At 49.2% G+C, this 17,704-nt stretch overlaps 1 protein-coding gene across 1 annotated transcript in view; it reads right to left on the bottom strand.

The window, feature by feature from the left end:
* Positions 1-17,704, bottom strand: part of KMT2B (lysine methyltransferase 2B) — a 1,030,490-nt gene that overhangs the window by 769,133 nt on the left and 243,653 nt on the right. Inside the window, exons 9-10 of the mRNA XM_086929980.1 lie at positions 16,774-16,875; positions 16,333-16,446 (exon numbers count right to left, since the gene is read on the bottom strand). Of these exons, the coding sequence (XP_086786106.1) occupies positions 16,333-16,446; positions 16,774-16,875 (216 nt within the window). The remainder of the gene's footprint in view (positions 1-16,332; positions 16,447-16,773; positions 16,876-17,704) is intronic.

The following is a 17,704-nucleotide window of genomic DNA, read 5'->3' as shown; positions in this document are numbered from 1 at the left end:
CCCCATGGACTTAGCAGTGTCCGTGTCTTTCTTCATCTTTTCAAGAGTCGCATCCACCTCGGGGCCAAACAGATGGTCAGGATTAACTGTTTGGTTCAAGATGGTTGTCTGTATATCTGGTTTGAACCCTGATATTCTAAGCCATGCATGTCTCCTTAGCAACACGCTAGTGTTGATTGCCCTGGAGGCGGTATCAGCCACGTCCAGCGCACATTTGATGGAAGCGTTGGTGATCAGCTTCCCTTCCTGAATCAGCATTTCACCTGCCTCCTTGTACTGATCAGGTAAGTGTTGCAGAAGTGTTTCTAGGGTGTCGTAATGCGTCCTATCGTAGCGTGCAAGTAGGGCCTGCGTGTTTGAGATGCGCCAAATGTTAGCTGCCTGCGCAGCAATCCGTTTCCCTGAGGCTTCAAATATTTTTGACTCCTTGTCGGGGGGAGGAGCATCACCCGTGGTCTGAGAGTTCGCCCGCTTACGAGCGTTGGATACAACCAAAGAATCCAGTGGCAAGTGTCCCTTGATGTACGTTGGATCCGAGGGCGCTGCCTTGTATTTTTTATCAATACGAGGATTGATGACTCGCGCCCGAGTGGGCTCCCTGAAAACCTCTGGCGCGTGCTTCAGCACTCCCTTGAGCATAGGCAATGTCTTGACTGACTTTTCAGCCACTGAGAAAGTGTCAAACAAAAAATCGACATCCACAGGATCTGAATGCAGGTCGACATCATGATTAGCCGCAGCCCGCTCAATGACAGCGTTGAAGGCTGCAGAGTCCTCCGTTGGAGAAGTCTTTGCTGCAAAAAGCTGCGGTTCATGACCCGACTGAGGGTCCTCAGGGTCGCCTCCGGCAGACCAAGGTTCATGTACCTCCTCTGGATCCGAGTATGCTGGATAAGTGTACTCGTCCACTTCATCTCCGTCACCTTCCCCAGCGTTTGAATGCGTCGGTGAAAGTTCCAAATTATGTGGAGATGCAGGCTCTATAGGGGCAGAAGTACCCGCAGAGTCCTTTTTGTGTTTGAGTGGAATACGATAATGCTCCAACACCGGCTCCGTGGTGATTTTCCGTTTGAGGAGAGAGAGCTTCCCGGTGTTGGCGTCGATGATAACCTCACGACGTTCCTCATCTGCGAGTGGCTGGAGTCGAGGCTTCGGCACCACTATGGACGCCTTGGGCGTTGACTCCACCTTCAAAGGCACCCCGGCCCCATGTTTCGGAGCGAAAGCCTTCGGCGTCGACTTCGGCGGCAGCGTGTAGCGGATAGGCGTCTGCGCCTTTGCTGGCTTCTGTGTAGGCTTCGGCACCACATCCTTCGGTTCGGGAGCCACAGCGTCCTTCCGAATCCGTTGCAGGGACTCCACGACCTTTTTTGCCAAGGCCGGGGAGGGCTGGACCGGCTCGTGCGATTTCCCCGAGTCCGAAGTCGGGTCTGCGGAAGGCACGGTCTTCGGAGCCGACACATCACCATCCTTGGCGGCCAGAGTCGGCGCAGCCGGAGCTTCGTCGTCGTCGTCTCAACGCTTCTTTGGAGCCTTTTTCGGGTCATCGACCTCGACCACCTTCGGCGCCGACGCGGCCGCGTCGGTCATCTTCGCCTTCGACACCGGGGTCTTCGGGTCGGCCATCTTGGCGTGGCTCTTGCTGTCGGCCATTTTGAATTTCTTGGGCTTCGAGGCCTCTGGGGCCGCCTGTCCCACCAGTGCGCCTTTCACTTTCGAAACAGTTATTGTGGATCCCGGTGGTTTCACTTTCGTTTTCTTCAACGGGAGTGGCACATCAGAAATGTCCGTGGCCGGGCCCGGAGGCGAGGCCGTGGGACAATTAACGAGGTCTTGGGTAGGGCCCGAAGGCGATCCCTCGACCTGGGCCCTATAACGGGGGTCGACCCCTGAGTCAATTCGAGGATGCTCCTCCTCAGAGCTATCCTCCACGGTGCCAATGGCCCCATCGTCGTCCCCTACCTCACCGACGACTTCATCAAACTCCTCGTCTCCCGCGTCGTAGTTTTCTTCCTCCGACACCGGGCTAGAGTCCGAAACTTGAAAGACATTGTCGTCTCCAACGTCTTCTTCGAAGATGTTGTCTGGCGGGGGCGCTGACATCTGGGCCTGGAGTCTCGCGGCCCGACGAAGCTTAAGGGTCTTCTTACACCTGAACTTTGAGCAGGCCATACACCTGTCCTCATCATGGTCCGGCGACAGACATTTGTTGGACACTGGGTGCACGTCGAGGTGCGAATATTTTGAGGTGCACACCGGGCACCTTTTAAACGGAGTTCGTTCCATGTCTGGAGCGTCGTGTAGGCCCGTCCGCGCCGACAGCACGCGGAAGGGCAGCAAGAGTTCGGAGCTGAAGAAACAGTTAAACCCGAACGAAAACGATACCGGCGCCAAGCCTAGAGACCTTTTGGTCTCGAGTTAGGAAAGTTAAACAACTATCGATTCCGACAGAGGGAACCGAAACACATCCGAACCCAATGGCGGAAAAAAACAATCTGGGGATGGAGGCGATGCCCATGCGCACTGTAGTCCAGGGGAGGAGCCACCTATCTTGTGATACTTCGAAGACTCTTCCAGGACAACAATGTGCAATCATCCGGACCCAACACTAGGCGGCGATCTATGCACAGATATGAATTCAGCAGCCCACATGCCTCGAACATGCTACTTACCAGTATGCATCTGTTCTTGGCATGTAGGGCTGCTGACATTCATATCTATGCATATATGTGCATAGATCGCCGCCTAGTGTTGGGTCCGGATGATTGCACATTGTTGTCCTGGAAGAGTCTTCGAAGTATCACGAGATAGGTGACTCCTCCCCTGGACTACAGTGCGCATGGGCATCCCCTTCATCCTCAGATTGTTTTTCGCCATTGTGGCAGAGATGGAGTGTAATACAGTGAATGATGTCCATGCTACATAGTAATTCTGAATGCTACAGCTGCTACAGGCGCCGGGGAGGAGGGTGGGCGATATGAATGTCAGCAGCCCTACATGCCAAGAACAGATGCATACTGGTAAGTAGCATATTCGGTTCGAGGCATGTGGGCTGCTGAATTCATATCTGTGCATAGATTACATAGCAGTCCCTCTTGTTAGCGGCGGCTGCCCGTGTCAGCTGCTGCAGTCTGAAAGAGTTTTGAGAACAGCCTGTCCTACAGCTGCCTGCTGTCTTGAATGTACATCTACGCAGAAGTGTTTCGTAAATGTATGTATAGTGGACCATGTGGCTACTCTACATATCTCTTCTAAAGGAATATTCCCCAGGAAAGCCATGGATGCTCCTAACTTACGTGTGGAGTGTGCTCTTGGAGGAATGGTTAGTGTGCGTTTATCCTTTGCATAGGAAATCTGTATACACTTAACGATCCATCTGGCTATTCCTGCTTTGGAAAAGGTGTTGCCTTTGTGCTGTGGAGAAAAGGCAACAAACAGTTGTTTTGTCTTCCTGAAATCCTTTGTTCTGTCTATATAGAACATAAGAGCCCTCTTGACATCTAATGTGTGTAGAGATCTCTCTGCGACATTTTCCGGATTAGGATAGAAAACTGGCAGTTCTATGGTTTGGTTCATGTGGAACTGCGAAATCATCTTAGGCATGAATGTAGGGTTGGTGCGTAGTACAAATATTTGCGTGGACCTGTATGAATGGCTCCTGAATGGTTAGTGCCTGGAGTTCACTGACTCTTCTCAGTGAGGTAATGGCTACTAGGAAAGCAACTTTCCAGGTCAAATTGAATCCCACAAGAGTGTAGAGGTTCAAAAGGTGGTTCCATCAGTCTGGTGAGGACCAAATTCAGGTTCCAGACTGGTGAAGGTGGGTGTCTGGGAGGGATCACTATTTTGAGTCCCTCCAGAAAAGCTTTAATGGCAGGCACTCTGAATAGTGAGAGGTGCTGCCTGTTCTGAAAATAAGCTGCTATTGCGGATAAATGTATACGAATGGAACTGTACGCTAGATTACATCTGTATAAGTGCAACAAATAACAGATAATGTTTTGAATTGATGCATCCAGTGGGTTAATGTCATTATTGCTACAATATATGACAAACCTTTTCCATTTAGCCGCATAATATGCTCTGGTTGTGGGTCTTCTTGCCTCCTTGATGATATTGATACATTCTGGCGGCAAGTTGAGGTAGTTAAATTCTAAGATTTCAGGAGCCAGATCGCCAGGTTGAGCTGTTGCGGATCTGGGTGCTGAATTTCGCTATGGCTCAGCGTTAAAAGTCTGGGTGTTAGCCGCAGTCTTTGATGCGGTACCACGAAAAGTTCTACTTGCGTGGTGTACCATGGCTGGCGTGCCCACATCGGAGCAACCAGAAAGTGTTGCTTCAGCTTGCGTGCCACCAGCGGTATTAGAGGTGCTGGGGGAAAAGTGTACGCAAATCTGCCTGACCAGTTCATCCATATCGCATTGCCCTGTGACTGCGGATGTGGGAACCTGGCGGTGAAGCTCTGGCATTTTGCGTTTTCCCTTGTGGCGAATAGGTGTATCTCTGGATGACCCCACTGCTGGAAGTACGGTTGGAGTACTGATGGATGCATCTCCCACTCGTGCATCTGGTGGCTGTGTCTGCTGAGCAGATCCGCCATCTGGTTGTCCTTGCCCGGGAGGTGTTCCGCCATGAGGAAGAGGTTCCTCTGAATGGCCCACTTTCACATGCTCTGAGCCAGATGAGACAACTGTGGAGAGTGTGTTCCTCCCTGCTTCTGTATGTAGTACATGGCAGTCATCTTGTCCGTCCGGATCAACACGACCTTGTTGCACAGGTGTACTTTGAAAGCTTTCATTGCCATGAAGATTGCCATCAATTCCAGAAGGTTGCTGTGCATCTTCTGCTGTGTCGTCCATAGTCCCTGCACTGTGTAATGGAGTACATGAGCTCAACATCCTTGGAGAGATGCGTCCGTCTTCAGTATTATCTGTGGTACAGGCTCCTGGAACGGTCGGCCCTTGCAAAGGTTTTGTGGGTTCCACCAATGCAGAGAGTTGTATGCCCGACCGCCCACCAACATTAGGTCTTTCCATTGTCCTTGAGCCCGATTCCACTGACGTGCCAAGCACTCCTGAAGCGGGTGCATACGTAGTCTCACGTGCAGGACTATGAAGATGCAGGAGGCCATCATGCCTATCAACTGCATGAACACTCTTGCTGGAAGCTAGTTTTGGGGTCTGAATTTTTGTATCAGCAATTGCATGCGGTTTATCCTCACTGAATTTGACTGAGCTTTGGCTGCCAGAGTGTCTATATTCGCACCCAGGTACTGTCGCACGTGGGCGGGCTGAAGATATGACTTTGGATAATTCAGCGAGAATCCCAGACTGTGAAGAAGATGAATGGTGTGGGACAGGTGGCTGGCACACTGCTGGGCCGTCTTTTCTTGAATAAGCCAGTCGTACAGATAAGGGTAGACATGTATGTGCTGTCTCCTTAGGTGTGCTGCAACTGTCGCCAGGCACTTTGTGAACACCCTGGGTGCCGTTGTTACTCCGAAAGGGAGGACTTTGAACTGATAATGTTGATCTTGAATAGTGAACCTGAGATACTTTCTGTGTGATGGGTGTATGGGTATATGGAAATACGCATCTTTCAGATCTAGTGTTGCGAGGAAGTCTCCCTGTAAGGTGAGCATATGAAAATGCTCTGACAGAATGTATCCGTTTAGAGGCCTTAGGTCCAATATGGGTCTGGGATACCCGTCCTTTTTGGGTATTAAGAAATACAGAGAGTACACCCCTGAGCCTTGGTCTTCTACAGGCACGAGCTCTATGGCTCCTTTTTGCAGCATGCTGACGACCTCCTGCTGCAATAAGTGTAAGTGCTCTGCGGACATAGGACGGTGTCTTGGTGGTATGTTGGGTGGAGTGGATGCCAGCTCTAGACAGTACCCGTACTGGACAATGTCTCTCACCCACCTGTCTGTGGTGATGGATTTCCAGACCGGAAGGAACTGTTGCAGTCTCCCACTGACAGGTGTTATATGGTCGGGGGGGGAAGTGACAGGGCATCACTGTTTGTTATTGGCAGAGGATCTGGAATTGCTGTTTCCACTTCCTCTGCCCTTGATGTTGTTTCCACGATATCCACCCCTGTTGTGTTTATTGTAGGTGGTTTGTGTACCTCCTTTATTTTAATGTTTCTGCTGTGTATTTTGGCCTCTTGAAGGTCCTCTATTATTGGAGTGATGAAAAGAGCCACCCCGAAACTGCAGGGCCCCCATAGACTTTGCAGTCTTGGTGTCTTTTTTTATCTTTTCAAGGGTGGTGTCAACCTCAGGTCCAAATAAGTAGTCCGGGTTAACTGGCTGATTGAGGATAGTAGTTTGTATTTCTGGTTTGAATCCCGAGATTCTTAACCAGGCATGTCTTCTTAACATGACGCTAGTGTTAATGGCTCTGGCTGCAGTGTCAGCTGCGTCTAGCGTGCACTTGATGGAAGCATTGGTTATAAGCTTTCCTTCTTGGAGTAGCAGCTCCGCTCCCTCCTTGTACTGATCTGGTAGGTGTTGCAACAGTGTCTCAAGGGTATCATAATGGGCACTGTCATATCTGGCTAAGAGTGCCTGAGTGTTGGCAATGCGCCAATGTTAGCTGCCTGCGCTGCCACCCTTTTTCCCCGAAGTTTCCAGTACTTTCCACTCCTTGTCAGGAGGAGGAGCATCACCTGTAGTCTGGGAGTTTGCTCTCTTACGTGCATTAGAAACAACTAATGAGTCCAATGGCAACTGTCCTCTTATATAAGTAGGGTCCACAGGTGCCGGTCTATATTTCTTTTCAATTCTAGGGTTTAATACCCTTGCTCTGGTGGTCTCCTTAAAAATGTCATCAGCATGCTTAAGGACCCCTCTTAGCATGGGCAGAGTCTTGACGGTTCTTTCCGAAGTAGAAAAGGTGTCGACCAGAAAATCTTCCTCAATAGGGTCAGCATGTAGTTGCACATCATGGTTACCCGCCGCTCTTTCAATAAGGGCGTTAAAGGCAGTAGTGTCCTCAGTAGGAGATGTTTTTACATTGTATGTATGTGTGTCCGGGGCATTCTGTGGATCCCATGGGTCAGCTGGGTCTGCCCATGGTTGGTTCTGATCGTCGGGATCAGTGTCCACATAAGTGGCATCCTCATTATCGTCATCCCCGGCATCCACATCTGAGTATGTGGGTGAAAAAGACCAAGGTTCTGGTCCATAGGATTGCAGAGATTCCACAAGAACTGGTGATGTGGTTGAATCCCTCTTCTTTAATGGAATCTTATACGACTCCATTGGTGTTTTTCCTCTTATACATGGATAGTCTACCAGTGTCCGAGTCGATGAACTGCCTCGACTCCTGTTCTTCAGGCTCTCTGTAGCCCCTAGTCCCATCGACACTCCTTTAATGGCTCCGATACCCTTTTTCGGTTCGAACATCTTCGGTCGCACCATCGGTGGCAACCCGAATTTGATTGGTGTCGATGCAATCTGAATTTTTCTGACCAACTTCGGGGTTGGGGTCTTCTTCGGTCTGACCGTCGTAGCCTTTTCTTTGATGCGTTGGAGTGACTCTGACACCTGTTTGGATACGAATGGGGTCAGCTGTGTCGACTAGACAGGGTCCTTGGAGCCAGTCTTTGTCTTTGTCTCGGGCCTTGTCAGAGGATCGACCCCCTCTCTCGGTTCGAGCCTCTTGTTTATGTCGACTCTCTTTGGCGCCGACTTAGTCGGTTCGACAGCCTTGACCTTGGTCTTCAGTGCCCCAACCTTCGGCTCAATGACCTTTTTGAACTTCTTGGTATCGATGGCCTTCTTCGGTTTCTTCGGCTCCGAGGGGTTTGAGGCCTTGGAACCGACCAGAGTCAGCTGAACTTTTGGTTTCGTTTTTGGTAGTGATGCTTTCGGTTTCTTTGGATCGACCGATGGCATTTTCGATACCGATGGCTCTTTATATATGTTAGTAGCCGGGCCTTTATGCGGGGCTGTATAACGATTCGATAGATCTTGGTTAAGGCCTTGTGGCGATCCCTCGACCTGAGCCTTATCGAGTGCTTCATCGTCAGCCCCCGGATCGACGGTTGGGCCTAGCTCCTCGCCGGAGCTATATTCTACGGCCCCAAGGGCCTCTGCGTAGTCTCCTACCTCATAGACGAAGTTTTCTTCTTCTTCCAATATCTCTTCATCTTCGGCGTCATACTCTGAATCATGATCCAAAACAGGATCCGATTGTTCTTCCCGATCCTCTAGATCAATGACCTCTTCGTCTTCGGTCCCGAAGATGTTTTCTGGATTAGGCGCTGACCTTTTCGACTTCAATCGAGCCGCGCGTCGAATCCGAAGAGTTTTCTTCGACCTGAACCAGGCACAGGCCATACAGTTGGCTTTGTTGTGATCCTGGGACAGGCACTTGTTGCACACCGGGTGGACATCGATGTGCGGGTATTTTGCATTGCAAAGTGGACACCTCTTGAATGGGCTTTTTCCCATCGTAGATCGAAGATCGGGTCGAGTGTGGAAAAAAACCGTCTGATTCCTCGATGTCCTCTCGAAGCAAAGTTATCGGTACCGAACGAACGATACCGACGCTGTCAAAAGCCTTTTGGCTTTGTAGAAAGGTTTCCTAACTTGAGCTAAGACAGTAACATCCGAACCCAATGGCGGAAAAAAACAATCTGAGGATGGAGGGGATGCCCATGCGCACTGTAGTCCAGGGGAGGAGTCACCTATCTTGTGATACTTTGAAGACTCTTCCAGGACAACAATGTGCAATCATCCGGACCCAACACTAGGCAGTGATCTATGCACAGATAGGAATTCAGCAGCCCACATGCCTCAAACCAATCTGGACACGCTGCGGATGGAGCGGCGGCGCCCATCCCAGCTGCCGAAGTACAAGAAATCCTCCGATAGGTTAGGCAAGGATTTGCCACCATTGTGGATAAGGTAGACAGGCTGTCGTCACAGATGGACGCTATCGCCCACAAGTTAGATGGGCATGTTGAGAGGCTCAAAGAAGTAGAAAGACGCATCTCTAACTCTGAGGATGTCTCCGCCACCCACACGTCCCAGCTGTCTCGCATGGACAATCTTCTCTGCACCATCGCGGCGAAGAATGAAGACTTGGAGGCGCGTAGCCGGCGCAATAACATCCGCCTTATAGGCATTCCGGAGTCCACCAACACTGGACGTATGGAGGACTATGTGGAGAAGTTACTCCTGGAGGCGGTGGGTGCGGACGCGTCTCTTCCCAATTTATTGTCGAGTGGGCGCACCGCTCGCTGGCACCCCGGCCCAAGCCCGGTGACTCCTCGTCCTATAATAGCACGTCTCGTAAACTACAGAGTACGGGATGTGGCATTGCGTGTGCCATGCAGAAAGCGAGAGTTGGCCTATAACGGAGTCACATTTTCCATATATCCTGATTTTACTCCCATGGTGCAGGAGGAACGCCGGAAGTTTTTAGACGTCAATCTCTAAACTGCGGAAAGCACAGGTTGATTATGCACTTTTATACCCAGCAAGACTGAGTTACTCATCAAGGGAAGCAGCGGTTCTTTACGAAGCCACAACAAGGAGGAATTTTTGAAACACCTGAAGAGATCGGCTAGACATACAGCTGCAGACGATACCCGAGATTCCCCGATGGCTGAAGCGAATTTGGAACAGTAGTAAGACTCATGTACTTTGTTAATCTGGGCTGGGAGCGACTTTGGACTGGCACTGCAGTATAAGATGTGAGAGATGTTCTGATTCTATTTGTATGGTTTGATGTAAACTTCCCCCTAGATGTGAGGGTGGGGAGGGTCATTTTCACGGTCACCTTGAAACGCAGACTTCTCTTGCTAGAACAATTGTTCCTAGTCCGGCTGCAGACCTTCTCACAGACGCCCTGCTGGTGCTGGTCACATTGCGTTTATATGTGGGGGTGCTTTGATTGACCCGGTATGTGCCACATTACTTAACGCCTGGCACCTGTCTACTTGCTCAAAAGACTCGGCTTCTGGCTTGTATGACGGGGGCGAGGTTGTGTCGCCACCTTAGACAGCCCCCTAAGGGTATTATCCCGATCTGGTCCACTACAAGAGCTTAGTGCGACTCATATTCTTGTTTTTCTTGTTTGGCGGGGTGGGGGGGGTTACAGGTGGTAGGGTGTATGGTACTGGCATGTTTGGGATGCTTCAGTGGGTGGGAGGGGAGGGGGGGGGGAATGGGACTGCGTGAATGTTGTAGTTAATGGTTGTTTGTGCAACTCCACGCACTTCTTGTTTTTAAGACTGAACTTATTGAGTGGATTGATGCACTCAACATTGCACATGGTGGTTTTCATTTTATTATTGCACACTGCGCTTTTGTCTGGCTTGACATGCTCCATGTAATTTCTCACACACACGATGACTCATAGGGGGACACAGCTGAATGTCCTTACATGGAATATCCGAGGATTGTGGGACCCTCGAAGAGAAGGCAGATCATAGCTTATCTGGACCGCCACCACATCCACATAGCGATGCTGCAGGAAACTCATCTCAGCCCCTTACGGGCCCCTGCCTTCGCTTCCCGCTGGTCAATGTACAGGGTCTTTGCATCTTATTCTACCCATGCCAGGGGCACCGCCATATTGATCAAGAATAATGTGCCTTTTGCTGCGGTAGGCTCCCTCAGTGACGAGCAGGGGAGATTCTGCCTCACCTGGGGGCGACTGGGACTTGAATCGGTGGCACCTGTATGCTGTTATGGCCCCAACACAGATTCCCCTGAATTTTTCTCTCTTCCCTGTGGGACAAGGTGAGGGAGATTGGCTCGACCAATGTTATCTGGGGGGCGGGGAAGGATTTTAATGTCACTTATGCTCCTGCTGCTGACAGATCTAATCCCGCGCCACACCACTGTACCAAAGCAGCCATGACGCTCCACGATATCACTGATAATGGTTTGTTAGATGCTTGGCGACACGTCTATCCGCACAGCTGTGAGGGCACGCACTTCACTGCTCACGCTGCCTCTTGGGAGCGGCTGGACTACTGGCTTTTATCTCGGGGCCTAGGCCCTCTGATTAGTACGGTACAACACTTAGCCAGGACATACTCTGACCATGCACCCGTCTTGCTCACACTCTCCTCCGCGACCTTTGAATGCCCGCGCAGTGCATGGCGGTTGAACACACGAATACTGCTTGATGAGGTCTTCCGAAGGGAACTGGAGGATGAGATCAGGGAATATTTTGAGAACAATAAGGTATCTGTGCAGAATGTAGAAACGATTTGGGAGGCATTCAAAGTTACCATTAGGAGTTTGCATATCTAAGGGAGCGGGAGTCTTAAAAAGCATCACTTCCTCCCTCCATGGACTAGAGCAGGAACTCCGTAGGCTTGAAGCTCACTTGGCTAGACATACAGATGGAGACACTCAGGGTAAATTTAGCGAGACACTAACGGAATACATGGCAGAAGCATGCAGAGAGGTGCGCTTTTGTGGGAAACACTGGGCGGCGCGTAGATATGGGGAAGGAGGAACGCCCCGGCACAGCTCTTGCAGATGTGATCAGACATCCACAACATTCCAACTATATTATAGAATTAGAAAAATCAGACGGTACGGATACCACCACCATTCTAGATGAATTCACCAACCACTACGCCACCCTGTATACGAGTGTTGGTCAACGAGATCTGGATTTGGATTCCTATCTAGGTGACGTTGCCTTGGGATGGCTTAGCGATGTGCACAGCGAATTCTTATGTGCGCCATTCGAACTAGACGAGGTCCGGGAAGCCATGATGGGCATGCAATCGGGCAAGGCCACCGGCCTGGACGGCATCCAGATTGAATTCTATAAATTCTACATAGATCTGATGGCGCCTATTCTGCGCGAGGTTTGTGAGGAATCCCTAGAAGTGGGTATCCTTCCGCCATCCATGAGAGAAGCGCTTATTGTCTCCCTCTTGAAACCCGAAAAACCGCCTCACCTGTGTGGCTCGTATCGTCCCCTCTCCTTGCTCAATTGCGATGCAAAGATATTAGAGAAGCTCATTGCCAACAGACTGACTTTATTGCTTGACCACTTAATACTGCCGGATCAATCTGGGTTCGTCCCAGGGAGGTCCACCTCTCATAACCTGCGCAAGCTTTTCACGGTTTTAGATACCGTTTCCCCTGACCTCCCTTTGGAGGCGGTCTTTGACGCCACCAAAGCTTTCGACTCTGTCGAATGAGAATACATATTTGGGGTCATGCAACGGATGGGCTCCCCCCCCTCTATTTCATGGATTAAGCTCCTATACTGCCAACCAGGCGCTAGGGTGCTGATCAATGGGCACATGTCCATGCCATTCCAGATTGCCCGGGTCACCCGACAGGCATGTCCCCTGTTGCCTCTTTTATTCACGCTGGTCACTGAACCACTGCCAGCACGACTGAGGCAAAGGCATAATGACATGGCGCTACGTTGTCCTGTGCGGCAGATCCTGATTGCCGACGACATCACTTACGTTCGAGACCCCGGTTCCAACCTCAATGTGCTCCTCCGAGAGTTTGTTGTTTTTGGCGGTATATCTGGAGTCCAGATTAATTGGTGAAAATCATGTCTCTTCCCCTCACGGCCTCGACGCCACTCTTCCCTTTAGACTACCCGCTGGAGTGCTGTGATGACGAGTTCCATTACCTGGGGATTGGCATCACACGGGATAAAGAAGAACTTATGAGACTTAATTATGGAGTGGCACTTACCCGTATAACCGACAAAGTATCCCGTTGGATAAAACTCCGCCTGTCATTGGCTGGACGGGCGTCCTTGATCAAAATGGTCATACTTCTACAACTACTCTACCTTTTCCTTAAAATCCCGTACCACCCGGGGCGACACTTCTTCACATTATTGAAAACTGAATGGATTAGATTGGTGTGGGGGGGAAGCAGGCTTGCCTACAGTGGAAGACTCACCAGCTTTATGTCGCGGGTGGCTTTGCCATTCCAGACCTAGAATTGTACTATATAAGCGCTCAGGCCCATTATCTATACTAATGGATACGGCGCCCCCGATTCATCCTGCAACTAGCAGCCGAACATTGGCTCGCACACCCGATCCCAATAGAAGGGGTACTATTTGCTGACCTACAGGCTCGAGAACGCACTCGGAACACTGTAAATGCCACGATCACGGCGTGGCGACACATTTAGAAGCTCTTGGGGGCGGATTAGTTATATTCCCCACTTTTACCATTGGCCTATCACCCTGCTATGCCATTACTGCAGGAGAAGATTTTTCATAAACTTAAGGAGAGGGCTGCTTTTACCACTTGGGGCGACTTGTACGAAGATGGCCATTTCCGCGCATCGGACAGCCTCTTTCAAAATCTGACCCGCACGCCGCTGGACAGCTTTCTATATTTGCGACTCCAGCATGGGATCTGAGCCTTGCATGCTAATTTCCCAGCAGAGCCCCTCACACTTGCACCCCTCCACTTACTCCTGCAACGCGAAATGCCAACAAAACTGGTCTCCTTGTTGTACCGTACTATCAAAGGGCAGCAGGTTGTGTCACCTCCACAGTCCCGAATGCAGTGGAGTGAGGAATTAGGGATTGAACTCACAGACGACCAATGGGAGTTTTGTTGCCTCCAGACTGAGCGCATATCGGCTAGCAGCAGATTGAGCGTTGTACACTACAAATACCTCCACAGGTTTTACTACACACCGGCCAAAATGCACCGGTATCGGCTACGAGACTCGGACGCCTGTGATAGATGCCATGCGACCAATGCAGACATGTTGCACTTCGCTTGGAGCTGCCCGGTAGTACGGACCTTCTGAGAACAAGTCTTTGAGGCTCTGCATCAGATGACAGATAGATTTAGACACTACACCGCTGATGGCACTACTTGGCTATGTCCAACCCGTTCCACCACCATCTCGTAAGTACATAGCGTTAGCGTTACTGATGGCAAAGACGGGTGGCATGCCGCTGGGGCAGAGGGAGGGCGCCCAAGTTTAAGGAATGGTTGGACGACATGATCTTTTGTCAGGAACAACTCTCCAATTATGCTGAATTGCTGCCTACCTCCTCTAGACCTCGCGACATTTGGTCACCTCCGACATCCTATCTCTCAGCCAGAACAGCAGACACTGGTGCAACTGGCTCTGCAGATCATCCCTTGTGATGGCCAAATCCTTAAAGCATTGCTCAACAGCGCTATATGTATTGCTCCTCATTCCTGGATATGTATTAGCGCACACGATCGCATGAGTTGATGGTGTTGGTGGTTTAGCTCCTGTAACGTGTGGGTGCCCTCTTGCCCTAGTACCTGGCGGTTGTCCTCCCGCCCCCTTGTGTTCCTCCTTGGAGGACCCCATTTATATGCTTGCTAGCATTGTCCCATCTGAGAGTGCAATGACCACGTGTTTTTTCTTCTCACTTTCTCATTTATTTCTTTTTTCCTTCTTGCCTGGGCCCATGGAATGGGACTGTAGGCTCACCATTAGTTCATGTTCACATGTTTCAGGTTACATCGTAGTAATTTTTAAATGATTGCTTAACGCAGCCAGCCCCTTGTGGTTGTTGGCGACTTGCTGTGTAACATCATGCTAATTTTTTCGCCTAATGTGACTCGCTTCCTTATCCGGCGGCCGACCACTTTGTGGATGTAGGCTAATGCTCCTGTGTTTGTTGTGTTAACAATAAAAATGGAAATAAAAAAAAATAAAAAAAATGGGAGGAAGAGTGGAATCCCTTACTATAAATCATATTAGTGTTCCTGCTTTTTTTTTATATAATGATGAGATGTAGTCTACGGAAAAGTAAGGAGTAAAGAAGAAAGGATGAGAGTGGATTACCTGTGGCAAGGTGATATAACATGTTGCCTCTTACTTAGCTTGTTCAGTTTGATTGTTGCTGGTGTTGATACAGTCTGCCTGTTTTTTTTAACTTGGTCATTGAATATTATTGAATTTGTTTACTTGTGGTTCATTTTTTTTGTACCTGTAGCAGTACTCTGTCTCCCGGTTTGGCTCCGGTGTATGCCCTTTCTTTTGTCACCAGTTGGGCTGCCTATTACATTTTATGTTGGTCCTTAGGAAGAGTGTTTGCACCAGTTTTATAAATCACATGTATTGCTGGAGGGCAGACACAGTCTTGCTGGGGTCTTACTTTATTTGGCACACTGAGGCAATTATATTAGGAAAAGGTTTGATAAATTTTAAGACCAAATGCTTTGTTTTAGTTAACAGTGATTTATTAGGAGGAAAAAATATATAGGTCACCTCGGTCTTGGCGTAGAATATGATTTTTTTTTAAATACTTTCTGCACCATTGACTTTTGATCCATGTACAAAAACAGCCGGATCCTTGCAGAAAGCGGCAGTGCAAAAATAGCCCTGGCAGGGGTGCGATGCATGATGGATAATGGGCATAGATTACACTCAGCCAGCCATTGAACATTAAAGACGCTATTTATCTCGCTTTGTCACATGTCTCGCAGACAAATGGGGTGATGGGGTTTGCAGGGGAGTGGTGTGCAGTGCAGAGGAGGTAAAGTGGGGGGGCCGCTCCAGTTAATTACCCTCTCTGTAGTAGGCCTGCAGCTGGCATGGTAAGCGGCTCCTCTTAGGTGCGGGCGGCTCTCGAGTTGTATGTGCTGGTGAGTTGCTACAAGTAGCAGCCCGGGTCCAACTCTGGCGCCTTATAAAATACGAGAATCTGTTTATCCAAGGAAACTGAAGCGTTTTATGGACATCAACTTGTGGAGTGAAAGCGGCAGCACCAAGTTCCACGGGAAACCGCATTTTCGTTGCTAGGACACCTTCAACCCTTCCGTTGCTAGGACACGCTAGGACACCAAAATGCAAGATGCAAAATGGCGTTGGGCAGTCCACAGTCCCTAGGAACTACTGACACGCGCATACTGTCTGCTATGGACAAATGGCAAGAGCAGCCATGTTTGTCCATGCAGACGCGTGCACGAAAGCCCTCGCCAGAATAGATTACAAAAGGTACTCACAATAGCAAGAGCAGCACATGCGCTGCCTTCTCTAGGCGAGTCCTAAAATTAACCAATTTAAGAAGCAAAACATGGCCGTTTAGAGCGGCGCTTAATTCAGAAAATAGAAGACCTAACCTTGTAATCGAACATTCTGATACCAAGAATGAGCCAGAGCACATTCGTACACTACTATATGTGAAAGCTGTATCAATAAAGTCATCTAATGTTCAATGAATGGATCAAAATAATATGTACTCCTAACCGGAATACAGTAATCAAACTTTTTGTATGGAAGGAGCGCGATCTGGAAAAAAAGCTGAAATGCAAGTGCAGTAGAAGAACAGCTAAAAAAGTCCATACTTAATTGGAATTGGTAGAACATACCTCATGGTTACCTCTGCTCGCACATAAGAGGCACATGAGCTGTGGTGTCACTGGGACGGACGTTAGGACACTAAGACCCCCTAATTTCCACACATTTTCCACTTCGCAGTCCTCCTAAAATAAAGGAGTCATTAGGGTGAATTTACGCATTACACAAACAGTAAAAGATCACAAAAACAAACCCCTTGATATGACAGCTGAAGGGTATAAACATTAACATGACAGAACAAGATGGCAAAAGAACTCCACTAAACTCTATCCTAGACAATCCGGTCACAAACAAAAAGGAAAAAAGGGGTTGTGCAGTAAGAGAAGGACGCCACAAATAGCAAAACAGGAGTATAAATTAGGACAATTCAAGTAGAAAAAAGTGAACCACAAAAACTGCATGAAACTGCTTTCATGAAGTAAAACATGCCGCAATTAAGGAACAAAACTCACTTTAAAGTCTATGCGAACCCTGTGAATTCCATCATCGGAAGCCTTTAGTCTCCCACTACAGCCGTTTGACAGTGGAGGAGAAGTCAAAGAAGCCAGGAGATCCTGCGGAAAAAAAAAAAATAGTAATAAGTTTACATTGCAGTAATGAGGAAGAATAGCAGACAGGAAAGAGTAAAATAGGTTAGTGAAACAGGAGTGGAAAAAGTGAGTCAAAAACTTAAACAATAAGAAATAAGCATTTGCAATGCAATAGGTCTCGCAGCATTAAAGTTTGAGTTACTGGCATTGTAAATGACAATGCTTTGCAATCATTCTTTTATAATTTGCAAGAAAACGTTAGGGGGGATAAAAGCAGTGCAGGTGGAGAAGGGAAAAGGGAATAAAGGTGGAGGCGGGGAGGCAGGATAATTAGCGAGAAGAGGAATTATGAAACTGAAGGAGAGAACGAGAGGATACCTTTGGGGAAAAGTATTGTTATAGCGCACAGTGAGGCGCGTGCTGCGCACAGGGGAGAGACACATGAGAGGTGGGCACTGTGGAGCTTCGCTGCATCTCGTGAGAAGGAGGCAGGCAGAGAAAAGGTGGAGGGACTGAATGAGACACAGGCAGGCATTAGCAACAGGTTAATAACTACATTTAATTGTGCATAGCGTTACATGGCACACGGGGGCCTCGGAGCGCCTAAAAAGAAACCGCGAGGCCAAAAAGTAAGAAAAGTCGTAAAAACTGAGGACGTCAGTGGGGAGCTCAGGTTCCCTTCTCCCAAGCTCCCTGTAACCCTGGCGCAGATGCCTCTGCCCTCTCCGCTGATACCCACCTCCTGGAAAGGGTGCCCTCGGCAATGCCACTCGCACAGACACAATGTCACGGGGCATCTCTGGCCCCCCCAGATCACCATTTAAGCCTCTCCTTACTGGGCCCGTTTATATCA

This window comes from Lissotriton vulgaris, chromosome 7 (genome assembly GCF_964263255.1).
Source record: "Lissotriton vulgaris chromosome 7, aLisVul1.2, whole genome shotgun sequence".
Lineage (NCBI taxonomy): Eukaryota > Metazoa > Chordata > Amphibia > Caudata > Salamandridae > Lissotriton > Lissotriton vulgaris.
This window is presented reverse-complemented; position numbering and strand designations above follow the sequence as displayed.